This window comes from Macrosteles quadrilineatus, unplaced genomic scaffold (genome assembly GCF_028750875.1).
Source record: "Macrosteles quadrilineatus isolate MER2022 unplaced genomic scaffold, UCM_ALF_1.0 Scaffold_3__2_contigs__length_128488019, whole genome shotgun sequence".
NCBI lineage: Eukaryota > Metazoa > Arthropoda > Insecta > Hemiptera > Cicadellidae > Macrosteles > Macrosteles quadrilineatus.
The window spans coordinates 3,138,702-3,157,543 of NW_026542596.1; the positions used below are offsets into that span (position 1 = coordinate 3,138,702).

Genomic DNA, 18,842 nt, shown 5'->3' on the forward strand with positions numbered 1-18,842 from the left:
ATTCGGAGAAAGAATATAATGTTAAATCAATAAGATATTTTTTTAGTTGATTTTTGAATTTATTAATATTTTTCTCAGATTTAATGGCTTTTGGTAACATATTATAAAATTTTGACCCCATATACATTGGCTTTTTTTTCATAAAATCCAAGTTTATGTTTGTCAATGCCAATTCTATTCCTGAATCTTGTATTATAATTATGAGTATCTCCAACAAAATGAAGTTGGTCCTGACGGTTTTTCACAGAAATTATAGTTTCATAAATGTACATTGCATATACAGTCATGATACCAATTTTAGAAAAAAAGAGTTTTACTGATTCATTATAATTTAATTTTAATATAATCTGAATTGATTGTTCCTGAATTTTTAGTATTTTGTTCAAATTTTGAATGGAAGTTGCCCCATATAATGAAAGACCAAAGGCGATATTTGAATGAATATAGGCGAAATACACTATTTTCAGAGTCTCTGTTGAACGAATTTTTGAGAGCCTCCTTAGTGCATATACCCCAGAGTTTAATTTAGAAACTAGATTATTGACATGGCTGTTCCAAGACAAGTTGCTGTCTATAGTTAATCCTAAAAATTTAGATTCATACACCTTCTCTAATTCAGTTTCATTTAGAATGATGGTAGGTGACAGCATATTTTTATTATTTTGATAAGTTTTGAATTCAATGAAATTTGTTTTAGCAGAGTTTAGTACTAAACTATTATTTTGGAAAAACTGATTTAAAAGAGCCAGGTTTGAAAATGATGACAACTCAACCTCCTCAATAGAGTGCCTATTTATTTGAAGATTAGCGTCATCAGCATAAAGACATAAGCTATAATTATTATGTAATTTTGGCATGTCTTTTATGTAGCATGTGAATAACAAAGGTCCTAATATGGACCCTTGAGGAACACCTCTTATTACCTGTTTAAGAGTGGATTTGTATTTGAGCAATCTATTGTTATTTAAATTTAAAATTTCTACAAACTGTTGTCGGTTACATAAATATGTACTAAGCCAATTATATTCTTTCCCTTCAATCCCAAACAATTTCAATTTATGTAATAAAGTCCCATGATTAATGCTATCAAAGGCTTTACTCAAGTCCATAAATATGCCTACAACTTTCTTGCCTTTATCAACTGAGTCGATCACAGATTCAATAAACTCTGTTGCTGCAGTTACCACTGACCTTCCTTTACGATAACCATGCTGGCAACAATCAAACAACTTGTTAGTTTCAAGGTACTCAATCAGCTGGTTCGCAACAACTCTTTCAAAAATTTTTGAAAATATAGTGATTAGAGCAATTGGTCTAAAATTATCAACTTCTGATGACTTCCCTTTTTTAAAAATTGGTTTAATTTTTGTTATTTTCAATATTTGTGGAAAAATTCCAGTTATCAATGATGAATTGATCAAAAATGTAATGGGTTTAATCAATACTTCTTTTGCTTTTTTAATTATTGGTCCAGGAACTTCATCATACCCTTCATCATGCCGTGACCGCGAGTCATGACGACGATCGCGCTGTGACCGCAGAGTCATGCTGACGATCGAGCCGTGATCACGAGTCATTCCGACGATCATGCCGTGACCGCGAGTCATGACGACGATCGCGCCGTGACCGCGGAGTCATACCGATGATCGTGCAGTGACCGCGAGTCATACCGACGATCGCGCCGTGATCGCGAGTCGTGACGACGATTGCCCCGTGACCGTGAGTCATACAGACGATCACCCCGTGACCCGCGAGTCACAAGTTACTATAGGTACCTTTAAATTGTTACCCATTTTTTTGTTTTTATAGATCAGTGCCACAAATTGTAAAAATTGATTTTGTATGTCTTTTAGCGAATTTCCCTATAGGGAAGTAGCTATTACCATAGGTGTCATGGTAAGACCTAAGCCTGGGACTGATTTACTTTTTCATTTTGATGTCCCCAGAGGCCAAACACACCATTCGTTCAAATTTTTATATATCAATATATACAGGTTTGCTGCGGCGGGGGTATTTTTGGTAACTGCAATACAGTACTTTCTTTTTATGCACAGAAAAAAATCCCGTCCCGTCCCGTCTCGAAAATCGGGAAGGAAATAAAAATCCCGTCCCGAACTAAAAATTCAATTCCGTCCATCCCTACTTAAAACATATATTTACGCTTATACTGTTACTCACAAGATGGTAATATACAAAATACCCCCGCGGCAGCAAACCTGCAGACTAAGTGAATTTCCATTTGCCTCATTGGATTTACACTAAAATGTCTACTTAAAAATATAACATTTATTTCCTATTTGAATAGAATTAGTTTAACTAGTACTTAGGTTTGCTGCATCAGGGAGGGTAAAACAGTTTTTTTTTTTTTTTTTTTTTTTTTTTTTTTTATGTTAATAGTTAGTAAGAAATAAAAACATTTTCCAACTGTGATCAATGTGTTCATAAACAAGCAAACTACAACAGTTTACTTGTTCTCCATAAGAATAATATGGGAATTTTAAATTTACAATTTTTTTTATTTTCTCCGTAACCATTAGGCGCATAATAACGCTTCAATATACTAAATTATTTGTTTTTTTAAGCTCTACAAAATGGTTTGGAAAGAAATTGCTAAATTTTATGTTTTTTGGGTCAAAAATGGGAAAACCTATTTTTACCCCATAAAACCCCCTGTAAACCCCCGTTCCCATAGTCCGATCATGCTGGTTCGCGAACTCGTTCGAATAAATGTAGGTTTACACGTTTATACCAAATTTAATCAAAATCGGACCATTTTTGCTAGAGTTATCGTGCTAACGGACACATATATATATATGAATTTGAACGGATGGTGTTTTTGCCTCTAGGGACCTCAAAACGAAAAAAAAATCTAACCCGCGTCCATGTCTTACCATGAGTACTACGGTAATAGCTTATTCCCTATTGGGAAATTCGCTAAAAAATGGTAAGTGGTGATCGATTTCGATCGGACACTCTAATCATCATCAGACCCAATAGGCGAACTCCATACAATGGTTGTCTCCACCAACATGTTTATTCAGTCAAGTTGTCTTTGTGTTTTAGTATTAATTTAAACGACTTTGTTCCTTAACAGTCTATCTATGATTCTCATCACTTGACCATATATAAATCTCTATTGTTGCATTCATTCATTGTGAATCACCTAACACAAACATGTTCTCATTTTCTCTTTTGTAAAATAATCCTCATTTATATAAAAACTAGGGATGGACGGGTCCCGAAATTTTGGGAATTTTTCGGGAAAAAAATATTCCCGATTATCGGGACGGGATTACATTTAACTCGGGAATTTTTCGGGACGGGAATTGGTCCGATCGTCGGCGATTTTTCCGCTTCGCGAGTGCCGATAACGCCGTTATTGCGAGCAATAGGTCCGCAAACGCAAGAGACGCAGTCATAGCGACCGCCGTGACCGTGAGTCATACAGACTATCACCCCGTGATCGCGAGTCATACCGACGATCGGGCCGTGACCGTGAGTCATACAGACGATCACCCCGTGACCCGCGAGTCACAAGTTACTATAGGTACCTTTAAATTGTTACCCATTTTTTTGTTTTTATATTAGCGAATTTCCCTATAGGGAAGTAGCTATTACCGTAGGTCTCATGGTAAGACCTAGGCCCGGGACCGATTTACTTTTTCATTTTGATATCCCCAGAGGCCAAAAACACCATTCGTTCAAATTTTTATATATCTATATATAGAGATATATATATATATATATATATATATATATATATATATATATATATATATGTGTCCATCCGCACGATAACTTGAGTAATTTTTGTCCAATTTCGATAAAATTTGGTTTGAAGGTGTAAGTCGGGATAAACTTGAATGAGTTCGCGAACCAGCATGATCGGACTATGTTTACGGGGGTTTATGGGGGGTTTTATGGGGTAAAAATAGGTTTTTCCCATTTTTGACCCTAAAAACGCAAAATTTCACAATTTCTTTCTAAACCATTTTGTAGAGCTTAAAAAAACAAATAATTTAGTATATTGAAGCGTTATTATGCGCCTAATTGTTACGGAGAAAATTCAAAAAATGTTAATTTTAAATTCCCATGTTATTCTTATGGAGAATAAGTCAACTGTTGTAGTTTGCTTGTTTATGGACATATTTTGATCAAATTTGGAAAATACATTAATTTCTTACTAAACTACAGTACCTTTTAACATTTTACATTTAAAAAAAACTTTTTTACCCTCCCTGTTGCAGCAAACCTAAGAACTCATTTAACTAATTCTGTTTAAATAGGGAATAAATGTGATATTTTTAAGGAGACATTTTAGTGTAAATCCAATCAGGCAAATGGAAATTCGCTAAGTCTGCAGGTTTGCTGCGGCGGGGGTATTTATAGATCAATGCCACAAATTGTAAAAATTGATTTTGTATGTCTTTTAGCGAATTTCCCTATAGGGAAGTAGCTATTACCATAGGTGTCATGGTAAGACCTAAGCCTGGGACTGATTTACTTTTTCATTTTGATGTCCCCAGAGGCCAAAAACACCATTCGTTCAAATTTTTATATATCAATATATACAGGTTTGCTGCGGAGGGGGTTTTTTTGGTTACTGCAATACAGTACTTTCTTTTTATGCACAGAAAAAAATCCCGTCCCGTCCCATCCCGTCCCATCCCGTCTCGAAAATCGGGAAGGAAATAAAAATCCCGTCCCGCCCCGTCCCAAACTAAAAATTCAATCCCATCCATCCCTAAAAAAAACCCTCAATTTTTCATCTCTTATAATTAACTACACCGCACAATGTTAATGAAAATATATATTTTTTTAATTAATATAAATTACATATGGAGATTGGGCTCGATCAGTCTGAGACACTTATCGGTTCAGTATACAATACCTAACAATAATTATACACAGGTACACCAAACAATATTTAGCGTACATATATCAGTAACTGCAACTCCATTCACTCGACTACCTTTTATTTAGCATTAACTGTTCCTGTAGCTGTCTCATAGCTTAGTTGTAAATATTATTTTGATTAATTTAGTTTTAATTTTTAAGAATATTTCTAATTTGTAATAGAGCTCGTCCCGCGCACAGGTCTTTTACGGCCTATGCGGGACTATTGTTCGTTTTTTTGTATATGTATATATTGTAAACATTTTTTGGAAATAAAGCAGATTTGAATACAAGATATACTTTAAAAAATTAGATACACAATATACGTACATGCTGAACTCTTTCTGCGTACATCTTTTTTTGATCATCCGGCAATTCTTTCCACATGGAAGCAACTTCCTTCATCCTGTTTTTTGGTTCTCCATCAACAAAGTGTTTGTCTTTGTCTTGGAGCATCAGTCTTGAAAAAAGGCTATAAGCTGAGTTTGGAGGCTTCTCAGGCTTTCCTGCTAACCTATATGTAGTGAGTGTAAACATTAGTAATTCATTGTTATTTGATTGATAGTAAAGTAAGTCATAAACAGTTTACAGTTAACAGTTACTGTTAAAATAAAAAGCTAAATATATGGCTTAATCTTTATTTATGTACTGTGGAATGCAAGTATGATGTTTTTTATGAAATATTTATGCATTATTTTAATACATTCTTTCCATCAACTCTCTCAAGACAACATACTAACTGTAAGTGGATTTCTAATGAATGTGATAAATGTGATAAATTTAGTTTTATTTGGATTTAACAAAAGACTATTATTATTGAAGTACAGTAGACTCCCTCTTATCCGGACTCCTTGGGACCGAGGCCAGTCCGGATAACGGGTTTTCCGGTTAAACAGACGTCCCCAAAAACTCGTTAAAACGGACTGTTTACTGTGATATTCGACTTAAATTTATGAGAGCATTGTATTTAGACACGTGATCACTGGTCTCAAATCTTTCCCACGAGAACAGTCGTTTCAGTACCACTCACTTCCTGCCGATCTAGTCCGGTTAAACCAATGTGCTGATAAAAATTGTCCGGTTAAAGAGAAGTCATTTCCGCCGAGTGTAGTCTGGTTAAACCGATGTCCGGTTAAAAGGTGTCCGGATAAGAGGGAGTCTACTGTATTGCTTTATATTAGCTAGTTCTATAAAACTTTAATATTGAATTTCATTTTGGTTCTTTGCTGAGATTTTTAAATTTGCGTCGTCTGCATATAAACATAAATTACTATAGGGAACAGTCTGTAGCACATCAGGAAGTCCGGTTATGTAACATAAGAACAGCAAAGGACCCAGAATCGATCCGTGTGGGACGCCACATGAGACCAAACATAAGTCCGATGCTGCGCCCGGACTTCACTTCATAATAGCATAATCCTGGAAACTCTTAGACAAGAAATGTTGACAAGAATACACACAGGTCACCTAGGAATTACTAAATGTCGACTTAGGGCCAACAATAGTATGTGGTGGCCGGGAATGTCACTCCCGTCCTTGGGAAAAGGCAGCGATTGATCTCTTCAAACTCGAAGGAACATGGTTCGTAGTAATCACTGACTGTTTTTCCCGTTATTTCGAAATAGCTACATTAAAAAACCTGTCAACTGCTGAAATAATCGAGAAATGCAAATCTGTTTTTTGCCGTCACGGTATAACAATTGAGCTGCGGTCAGATTGTGGCACACAGTTTGCTTCCAGATACACTGGTCTTGAAAACACTGAATTAAAAAAGTTCGCTCAAAGCTATAACTTTAAACTTGTGACGAGCAGCCCAAGCTACCACTAAAGTAACGGTACAGCTGAAGCTGCAGTCAAAATAGCAAAAAGTGTACTAAAGAAAAAATACCCCCGCCGCAGCAAACCTGACGCCTAAGCGAATTTCCATTTGGCTGAATTGATTTTCAATTGATCTATTTAAATAACATTAGGTTTAACGAGTACCTAGGTTTGCTGCTACAAGGAAACTAATAAAGTGTGTGTTTTAAGTAAAATAATTATTGCTTAGTATAAAATGAATATATTTGCCAAGTTTGATCAAAAGATATCCATAAACAAGCAAACTACAACATTTTACAATATTCTCCATAAGAATAACATGGGAATTTTAAATTTACCATTTTTTTATTTTTCTCCGTAACCAATAACTGTACAAAAATACTTTGATATACTGAATTGTTTGTTTTTTTAAGCTCTTTAAGAAGGTTAGAGAAAAATTGGGAATTTTTGTGTTTTGAGGGTCAAAAGTGAGAAAAACCTATTTTTACCCCATAAAACCCCCCATAAAACCCTGTTCCCATGGTCCGATCATGCTAGATCGCGAACTCATTCAAGTTTATCCCGCCTTACACCTTCAAACCAAATTTCATCAAAATCGGATAAAAATTACTCAAGTTATCGTGTTCACGGACACATATATATATATATATATACATATATAAAAATTTGAACGAGTGGTGTTTTTGGCCTCTGGGGACATCAAAATGAAAAAGTAAATCGGTCCCGGGCCTAAGTCTTACCATGAGACCTACGGTAATAGCTACTTCCCTATAGGGAAATTCGCTAAAAGAAGATCCATATTTAGCTCTCCTGACTTATCGCAATACACCCTTATCCACAAATGGATACAGTCCTGCTCAACTAATCTTACTAATATTATAAATGTGAAAGTTTGTGTGTTTGTTTGTTTGTTTGTTTGTTTGAAGTTCAATCACGCATAAACCACTGGACGGATTGGGCTGAAATTTGGCATGATGATAGCTTACATTCCCGATTAACATATAGGCATATTCTTATCTCAAAAATCCTTTCGGGCTCCGCCCCAGTGGCTCTGTAATTCCCCATGTTAACCTTATGAGTATTCATATTTAAAGGGAATTAAAGAATTTAGTCAGCTGTTTCAACTAAAAAAGTTGGTTCTATGATATGGAAAAGCATTAAAAAGTTATAAGATTTACCAACAGGGCGCAGCACTATATTTTTTTGCATTTATGAAAAAGCTAATTTGAACTAAGCAGCAACAAAAAACTGTGATTCGCAATGAGAACTGTCAAAGTAGAATTATTTACAGTTATGTTTATGTTTTTCATTTCATGAATAATTTGTGATATTTTGCGAATTGTTGATAATTTATTTTTCTCTATTGTTAAGGTTAAGTGGTAGAACAATGGCTATGGTAGATGTGTAATACTATAGAATACTGTAAATTTAAAAAAACAAATTTTATCAATCTGTGTCCTCCCTTATTGCAAATGCAAAGCTTGAGTATAACTGCAATAAGCATTTTATACTTATATTCCAACCCCGTACGAAGGACGGGTACTCTGCTAGTATACAATAGATCATTACGAGATAACCTGCCTGTTTTACCTAAACAACTTGAAATCAAACCCGATCTCTCTCAACTAAAGGAAAAAGATACAGAGCATCTTACAAGAGAAACTACAATAGACGCTACGCTACAAGAGAACTTCCATCGCTGCATGTAGGTCAAAAAGTATATATCCAAGACTTAAAAAGAGAGGGGATTATTATCAGCTTAGGACAAGAACCAAGGTCATACTGGGTTAAGACAGGAAACACTACGTTGAGAAGGAATCGACACCACCTTTTGACTTACAAAGGTAATACAAGCAAACAGAGCAATCCTATTCATCCATCAAAGATACAATGCCAGCTACTCTGCCATTTACTACTGTTACTCAAACCAACTCATCCCTATCAAATACTACTGAAAAAGCAACTACTACTCCATCTAGAACAACCCAAGATTACAGTAAATCTTTTTCACAATCAACAACTCCCAATCAAGAAGCTGCAATTAAAAAATCATCAAGAGGCAGAATTATAAGACCAACCAAACGATTTCCTGAATAAACTTTGAAAAAAAAAACTCAAAGGGAAAGATGTTCAACCTCTATGGTTATCTATATATTAATTTGAAACTGTTTTTCTTTGTGACAGCTATTTTGAGAGAACGGCTGGGCGTAGAAACTCGGTAGAGGTGTCTAAAGAAAGGTCCTGGTCTGTAGATGAGCCATAAAAAGAGAAACATGGAGAATTCCCTCGGAGCTCTGCCCCAGTGGCCTTTAAATTCCCATCCCATGTTATTCTTATGGAGGAAAACGAGGTTTTTGTCACAGCTAATTTGAGAGAACAGCTGGGCGTAGAAACTTGGTAGGGGTGTCTAAAGAAAGGTATTGGTCTGTAGGTGAGCCCTCAAAAGAGAAACGATGTAAATTTCCTTGGGGCTCTGCCCCAGATGCCTTTAAAGTTCACTCTGCAATTTTGTTTACAATTCGACCATATGGATAATTTTACACTACTTTTAATGGACCAGCTGTTAACATTAAAATTGTATTCAAAGGTCTACTGAAACTGTAAAAATTAAATGTTTACATTATTATTTATGATTTTAAATGGATTCTCCACTGCATGGCAAGTTTTTTATAGTTTCAACAAAATGATGAATTTATGATACGTTTGAAATGTTTTGTTCAAAAATCTATGCTTTATTGCTCTTAGAAAATTTTAAATTATGAAATAAGTGTGACTTATCAATTTCAAAGGAACATATAACTATTCCTTATTGGGTTAGCTTATACATATTGTAAGGTTGGCACTTGCCTTTTTTTCCTACTTTCAATCACCATTTATTTTTAAATTCCAGAAAGAACACCTGAGATTCATTTATTATAACAGTTTTTGATAATCGGGTTGTCATAGATGAGTACCTTGAGGATGAGAGCTGTGTTCAAGTTTTGGAATAGACTAACTACGGAGTCTATGGTTTTGGTAAAGTAGGTGAACTAATGTCAATTCAGGTATTTAAAAAAGATGTGTACACAGTTTACTTTGATTTTTTACTTGCAGTTTTTTACTTTGATGTACACATGTAGCTAGGTTGAACAACGCATCTAAACCTCACTACATACAAAACATTCGGAAACACAACAGTGTCATCACATCTCATCGCATTTGCATAATTTGTTACCAATGCTGGACTAGGTTATGGATTTGGTTCCGCAAATGTTCAAGATTTGTGATAAAATTTCCTACAATTATGGTTCATTCCAATCCACGAAATACATGCACAGCTTTATGTGATCTATATGGCCAAGGCAAAACTACCCCATAAGTTAATGAATTATCAAGTAAGAACAGGATGATTAAATACATGGGTCGATGTGGCAAGAGAAGGATTTAAAATTGCTGAGATCAAAGTAAGAATGTTACTGCTTTCTGGAGAATCAGATATTTTTATAAAAAAAAGATGAAGATTTACTTATAAATCCGGATACAATCTGAATGATTTTCCTAAAGCAGATGGAATTAGTGGTTAGTAATAAATATTGACTCTTTCCGTAACATGATAGACTAATTATATGAACTCATTCTCCCATATAGTGAAAGTGGCTTTGGTATGAAACAAACTCATGAACAAACAATTATAAGACTCCTAAAAAACCTTTTGGGCAACCTAAAGCGGATAAAAAGAAAGGTAGGAAATATTGTGTTAAACGAATTCATCAATCATGTTTTTTAGGGAACACAATCGTCGTACTTATTATTGCTTATCCTCCTTTCATATAACTAAGATTTTAATGACTTCACTCTATCGAACGCAGTTAGCTGAATTTACATAAAACCTCAAGATTAACCGTCGATTTCGACGGGGTTCCACTAGTTTAATTATTATTTCACCATATGTTTTTATTTACTTTCTTTAATAATATTGTCTTGTATTTGTGTCTTGATTAAAAACAGTTTAGTTTCTTTTGATCTTTTAATTTTTATCTAAATAAGAAATAGAACAGGTTTGTTTACTACGAACTCTTTGAGTTTCTTCTTAAATTTTTCAATATTCTTTTCAGACTATATTTTTTAGGTAAATGCATAAAGAATTTATTTCCCGAATATGTTGGTTTTTTCTCGTTTTAAAATTTTATCGACCAATTCAGGAATTGGCTTATCACTAACATTAAAGCTATCAACATTTCAATAAAAAAAAACACACCTCAATACCTTCCCTGTAGCAGGAAACCTAGGTACTCATTAAAATTAATGTTATTTAAATAGGAAAAAGATATGACCATTTTCAGGGAATATTCTGTAGAAATCCAGCCAGGTAAATTGAAATTCGCTTAGTCTGCAGGTTTGCTGCGGCGGGGGTATTATAGCTTCTTTTAGTAAATTCAATTACACTCAATTAAAAGTTATACCACCAGAGTTGTTTCTTCAATTATCAATTATCAATTCTTGCGCCTGAATAATTGACCAAAAAACCTACATAGATGTTTTAACTGTTAACAGTACATCACCTGTCTAGTATGGACTGTTCTTCTTTAGAGATGACAGTTTTGTAGATCAATGCAGGTTTGTTCTCTTCATCTCCCTCTTCATCGTGCAAATGTTCCTGATTTGTAACAAAATCATTTAAAACACAATGATACATTGTTTCAATAGGCTACACACATTATAATTCTGCTATTTTGTGTGTTTTTATCAACGATATAAACAACTCATGGATCGCTGGCTCAGTGTTGGCCGCGCGGTCCGGCGTTCCCCCACTCTCTACTGGAAGAAGCCGGTGCAGCCCATGCACTCGCCGTATTAAACACACCTTTTTAGATGTAGATGCTGCTCTGTTTAAATATGTAGGGATGAAAAATTACTAATGCATGCCAAACTCTTTCTACAATTAAAAACTTAATGTATGTTTTCTTTCTTGCATAGAATAACCCACTTGAACTCTTTAAAACTACAAATTAACGATACTTGATTTTAGATGTTTTTCGCACAACTGATATGACTAGTTCAAAACTAAACATGGTAAAATAATAAGTAATTGCAAAGAATGGATATTAAGTACAACATTTAGAGGTAATATTCGATGTATGAATGAAAAAAACATTAAATATTTTTGAATAAAATAATTTTGGTGAGTTTCTGTCGGAGACCTATGTTAGGCTTAAACGTGATACTTTTTTGTTTAGCTGAGTGGTGGCAATATATTTTGATAAAAAAGGACACAAATAAACTTAATCAATTGCAATTCATGGGTGTCTTCCTCAAAAGAAATATTCTCGACGTATCCCTTAAAAAATAGTGCCCACAAGGCCACAAAATAGGAACACGCGGCTACAAATTGTCTTTTTGTGTTAAAGTTTACTTTATGTTGAAGCTGACTAATACATTGTAAACGTACTTAACTACCTTAAAACATCTTCGTGTGCCTTAATGAGCTTACCTTTAGTTACATAATCAGTTAGTTGAGTATAATAACTCAAATTGCCCTTTTCTTTTTTTAGTTGGGATTTATTGCACAAGATGTGAATAGTACATTATGTCTAATGAATATCAACCCAACCTACTATCATAACCCATGGTGTTGACTGCCCTCTAAGAAAATAAGCCCGGACGCATTTATTTCATTGTGCATGTTTTACAATGTACAGTTTTAGTTTAACCCTATCAACAAAATAAAAACAAATACATATTTCAGTTAAGTTAAACATGCTGTAACGAGTTAATGAATCACTTACTCGGACAAGACACCTTGTTTATAAACTATTAGATTAAGTACTTTACACGTGAAACGAAATACCACTGCCTTTCTGTACTATGTTGGTGCTGTTGTAAGCGAAACAAGACCATTTTAAACACATACTTAGCGTACAATTAAAGATATTGATTCATTTTAATCACAGTTTTAAAAAAACCACACACTGTTGTTACATCAAACAATTGTTGAAATGGGTGACAGCTAGCATGCACGTGAGGTACGCCGCCGCTATCTTGCCAGTAGAGAGTGGGGGAAGCAAGACCGAAAACAGCGCCCGCTACGCCACTGAGAGCGCAATCCAGTAGTTCTTTACATCGTTGGTTTTTATACATCTCTTTAACCCTTTGAAGCCCAGCATCCGATATCTTGGATGTCATGAGTCTGTCACTTCATAATTTCCTATCATCCAATATTGGCTTATCATTAATTAAAGACTTTTTAGATGGCAGGAATCTCCTTCTAATTTCAGAAAAGTCCAATTTTGTATCATTTTTAACAAAAAAAACTATGAACGAAATAAAGCCTACAATCTACAATATTTGTTGATAATAATCAACAATGAAGACAATGAACAACAATGAAGACGCAAGAAACTATGTTAGACATGTCATTGATAAGAAAATTAAATCAACTCTGAATGTCAAAAATCATAAAAACGGTTTTGATAATGGAATTAAAATCATAAAAAGCATTAAAGAAAAATTAATTAGTAACCAATGCATCATCACTAAAGCAGACAAAGGTCAGTCAATAGTAATTTTGAAACTAAGTGATTACAAAGAGAAGGTTTTTGATTTTTAAAATAAAAATGACATCCAAGAAATTAATTCTGATCCAACTGACAAATTCCAGACTATATTAAAAACAACTCTAAACAGGACCAAACACATCTTCGATGGCAAAAAGTCCAACCACCTTAAAATGATTAAGCCACGAGCACCGGTACTAAGAGGACTGCCAAAAATCCACAAAGACAGTATGCCCTTTAGACCCCTAGTTAATTTTACATCTGCACCTTCCTACAAGTTAGCTAAAGTTTTGGATAAATTACTCCGCACTCATATAAGGCCCTTATTAGACGAGGCAGCCAACTTGCGCAGCCAGCCGGGCAGCCAGTCGGCCAGTTAGTCACTGGGCATTGGTTCTTATGGAGCTTATTACACGAGGGCAGCCAGTTGCACAGCCACTGTTTGGCTGCCGGCTGGTTGCCAAGCCCGGCGACCGCACAGGCAACCACTGCCTGCTCGGTCTGGTCGCGCTCCTGTGTAGCTTACGGATCTTATTACACTGGGCAGCCAGTCGCCTGCTGCCACACATCAGTAGTATAATATCATCACTCGTGGAAGTGCGTTCATCTCTGCCGGTCACATCATTGTGTGTTGTTTTCCTCAGTATTCTTTTGGTGAACAATGTCGTCTGATTGTAAAGTGAGAGTGAATGTTGTAGCAAACAACGAGAATAGTGAAGTGAGTGTGGTTGGAAGTTTCAATAAATCTAAAAAGAAGAAACAGGGAGATGGCTCTAAAACTACTGCACCAAAAAGGCGTCTCTCCCCAACAGAACTGTTCCACCAACACTGTTCCACTGTCAACAAGAGGAAGAGACTGGCCTAGTTTGTAATTTTGTGGTGGCTGCCCTGTGGTTGCTCTACTGGTTGCTACGCTAGGCAGCCAGGCAGGCGACTGGCTGCCCGGCTGGTTGCGCAACTTGGCTGCCTCGTCTAATAAGAGCCTAAGATTTAACAACAACCACAGCCTCAAAAACAGTCTAGAATTAATAGATTTTACAAGAAACATGAAAGTGGAAACCAGACACACAATTGCTTCGTTCGACATTATTAATTTATATACTAATGTCCCGATTCCAGAAACCCTCGACATAACCATGAATAATTTGTTGCATAATTCAGAACTTAGCCCTGAAGCCATAAATGAAGTAATAACCCTTCTTAAGACGGTCCTAGAGCAGAATTACTTCACTTTTGATGATAAATACTTTCTACAGAATGACGGCTTGGCCATGGGTTCACCCTTATCAAGCATTCTCTCCGAGATATATTTGAACCATTTCGAAAATGAACATATTTTTTCTCATAACAACAAATTTGCCAACAAGATATTGTTCTACAAAAGATATGTGGACGACACAATTGTACTATTCAACGGTAATGCAAGACAACTTAATTTATTCAACAACTATCTCAACAGTATTTCCCATAACCTCAAATTCACATTGGAGATCGAACAGAACGATTCTATTAATTTCTTAGATTTGACCTTATTAAAAGACAATAACAGCTTCAAATACAAAATTTACAGGAAACCCACGGCAACTGATCATACGATACACGCCACTTCTAACCATCCCCAATCCCACAAAATGGCTGCCTACAATAGTTTTGTAAACCGACTATTGAAAGTTCCATTAACGAAAAATGATTATGACAACGAATACATCATTTTAAAACACATTGCAGTCACAAATGGTTATCAAAGTAATATCATAGATAAAATAATCAGTAAACAGAAATCCAGAACCGTTAAACGAGAAATTGATAAGTCTGATCATAAGTTTGTATCAATTGAATACGGCAATGTCCTCCACTTCACTATTAAAAATGAACTTAGGAAACAAAATATCACCCTGGCATGCAAAACCTCAAGCAAGATAGAACGTCATTTGAAAACGAATCGGCGTAATAATATCGATAACAACTTGGACAACACGGGTGTCTATAAAATAAATTGCAATGATTGCCCAAGAATGTACATAGGGCAAACTGGTCGTTCCTTTAGAACAAGGTTTAATGAACATCTCCCTAAACCTAAATTGCATTCACAGCGTTCTAAGATTGCCGAACACCTGCAAAAAGAAAACCATTCCATAAAAAGTTCCAATGGAGGATTAGAAATTTTACATAAATGCAATAAAGGCCCCGTGATGAACGTCCTAGAAAGCTATGAAATTTATAAAGCTTTCAAAAAATCGCCAAACGATGTGTTAAACGAAAAACTAACTTTCAATTCCAACATTCTGTTCGATCGCATCGATTCATTGAACAATAGAAATAGTGACAAACAGCTGATCACCCCCCTCCCCCAAGGCCAAGGTCAACGTCTCCAGGGTATCGGCTAACATGAATCAGTCAGTCAGTCAGTGTACCGGTCCGCACAATGATGTAATCACTTTTGTTTAGGCCGGCCAAAAAACATAATTTTTCAATGTTACGTGTAAATATAAATGTTTCGTGTGTCAGTGTATGTGTATATATGTACTTCAACGGTGACCAATGCTATAAACAGTAATTAACAAGACAGAAAATTTGACAATGGGGCTGTTGGCCCCGAAACTATAGTCATTTTAAAAGACGACTTGGATTGAGGACGTATACAAGGTATTTAACCTATTATTATTATTATTATTCAATCCAGGAGGCAAACATGGATAAATTGATAATAATGTATTGGCCCAATTAGACCACTCAAAATTTTTTAGGTTTAATCATAGATGAAAATCTCTGGCATGGGATAATCATAAACAATCTTATTAGAATAACATTCAGCAGCCTTTGACTTATTGTGCACTTTGACAAGTTTATTAGGTTTGTTTGAATAAGGTTCAAGCAGCGACATGAAATGTGCTTGATTTAGCGGTGGATGGTAGAAAATATATTGGGCCCAGGTATCTTAATAAACATTCATACAACCCCATTTCACCATATATAGGTAGCAGAGCTTTAAAAAAATCAAAAATTAAAATTAAATATAAAAAGGGGATTAGGACGTGTCTCAAACCGGCAAACACTTTGTTCAAACAGGAAACCAACCGGCAATCAGGAAGGCCACATGTGGCGGCCGGAGCACTGAGCATGCATAACTAGATACGTTAGGAAATGGAAATTAATAAGATTCAATTTACAACAGCATAAAATGAAATTTTAAATTCAATTTTGCACAGAATATTTTATTTTCAAACTAGAATAAAGAAAACTTTATTTTTTTAGGGGAAATTATACAGCAATTTGCGGCATTATATTCTGCTAGTAAAGACCTTTAATTTGATGTACATGTCAACCTATGCTTCTATTTAAGATTTCCTTCTGACTCCTTACGGGACGTCCCCATGATGTGACAGAAAATTGATATTTCCTTGAAAAAGTAGATTTTTAGGTGTGGTGTTGATGTACCAAATTTTATTGATTTATCTGTTGTCGTTTAGTTAAACCGGTCCGGGACTTTTGGGACAGTCTGTATATCACATTTTACATTTTACAATATTAACCCATTTGCACAGTTTTATTTATTTACCAAAATTACCAGTATCACTGAAACATAAAAAATAAAAAAAATATACACTTAACTATTTTTTATGATGATTATATGATAGTATTTTAAAGCTGAAAATAATAATAAAAAATTATATTTTTATATTATTTTGAATTTTGTATGTATATTTATATGTATTTAGGATTAGGATATGATTACACTATTTTATATATTTCTCAAAAAAATAGTTGCATACCTGCCTGAAAAAATATTAGACTATTTATTATTATGTTTTATAGTATTTTATAGCTGAAAATAATATAAAACATATAATGTACACAAAATTATGTATTTTATGTGTATATGTATATGTATTTAGGACACGTTTTTACTAATTTTCATACTTTTCATAAAAATAGTTAAATAGCAGCCTGTATTACGCAAATATGAAATCATTCAAGGAATGTAATATTTTAATGGACAAATTTAAATATTATATGTATATATTGTAAGTATAAATGGTTCATATTAAAAAAAAAACCCCTAATTTTCCAATTTAATAGCTGACGTACTAATACGTCAGCCGTGATACTGAACATCACTAAATTGACGTACTGGTACGTCATCCGATGCAAATGGGTTAAAAGGTGAACACATTTATTTCATTTTAAATCACTCACAAGTTCGACATCAAACCCAAAAAGCAGTTTATTATTATTATTATTATTATTTTATTATTTTATTATTTTATGGCCAGCATTGGACCACTTAAGTCAATATAATGGTCAGGTTCTTTTTAAATTCTGTCTCTTCTTCTTGTCCGCCCAATACTTCTTCATTCTTTCCGACCGTTGTTAAATAAAAATACACCTTTAAGCCGAATGAGTTAAAACGATTTTGAACCAAAACTAAATATGGTAGGATTGTAGAGTTCTAAACTAAACAAAACTAAACTTTTTGTAGAGTTCAAAATTCCTACAGTATTCAATCTATACATCTTTCAAGTTCTGGTTTATGCTAAAAATAACTTAAATATGTTTCATACTAGGCAAAATATTCATAATCATTATACCAGGGGGAGGGGGAACTTGGATATACAGTAGACTCCCTCTCGTTCGGCCTCGGATGGTTCGGCCGGCCGCCTGGATAGAATTTTTTTTTTTTTTATTGAGGTTATCTTATCTGACTTCCGTTTTAGCTCTAGTTCACTGCACACGTGTTCACTGTTCAGTACAGTACCGGACGTTCGTGTGTGTACATTTACAGTAGTTGTTGTGACTTTGCTTAGTGAACTGATTTGGTTGTGTTGTGTTTACTGAACTTTACTTTATAAGTGACTGTACGTACTTTACATTATTATGAGTGCTAAACGAAAACGTACATTTTTGACAATGCAACAGCGGTTGCAAGCTCTAGAGAGAATAGACAAAGGTGAATCGGTCCAAAGTATTTGTACAGATTTGGGGGTCGGTAAAAGCACCGACCAATGACTGGTGTCGAAACCGAAAATCGATCGAGGATTTTTGTACGCAGATTGAATCGGAAAAAGCTCTTTCATCACGTTGCACTGTAAAAAAACCTAAAAATGAATTGGTGAACGATGCTCTTTGGGTGTGGTTTATGCAGGGACGAAGAAGTGGTTTATGCGGGAACGCCGATCAGTGACCCTATTTTAAAGGAAAAGGCTGTTATCTTACATGGTAAACTTGGAGAGGAGGGGGAATTTGTGGCAAGTGAAGGATGGCTTTCCCTTTGGAAAAAGAGACACGGTGTACATCTTCTTGGAGTGTGTGGTGAAAAGCTGTCGGCAGACCCTGATGGTGCAGCTGAATTTTCAAAAAAATTTGAGCAAATTATTGATGACAAAAGCCTAAGCCCGGAACAGGTTTATAATATCGATGAAACGGGGCTGTCCTATAAACTCTTGCCATGGAAAGCAACAGAAATGTCTGCCCCTGGGTTTAAGGTCAGTAAAGATAGGATCACAGGGGCACTTTGCTCCAATGCTTCGGGGACGCATAAATTGCCCCTTTTTGTAATCGGAAAATCAGCAAAACCGAGAGCATTAAAAAACTTGG

General features: G+C 35.0%; 1 protein-coding gene across 6 annotated transcripts in view; it reads right to left on the bottom strand.

Moving 5' to 3' along the window:
• Positions 1 to 18,842, bottom strand: part of LOC128990912 (nucleolar transcription factor 1-like) — a 148,431-nt gene that overhangs the window by 90,774 nt on the left and 38,815 nt on the right. For all 6 annotated transcript variants that reach the window (XM_054413567.1, XM_054413568.1, XM_054413566.1 and 3 more), the window contains 2 exons: positions 11,256 to 11,350; positions 5,227 to 5,410 (listed from right to left, as the gene is read on the bottom strand). In XM_054413567.1, coding sequence (XP_054269542.1) covers positions 5,227 to 5,410; positions 11,256 to 11,350 — 279 coding nt within the window. The remainder of the gene's footprint in view (positions 1 to 5,226; positions 5,411 to 11,255; positions 11,351 to 18,842) is intronic.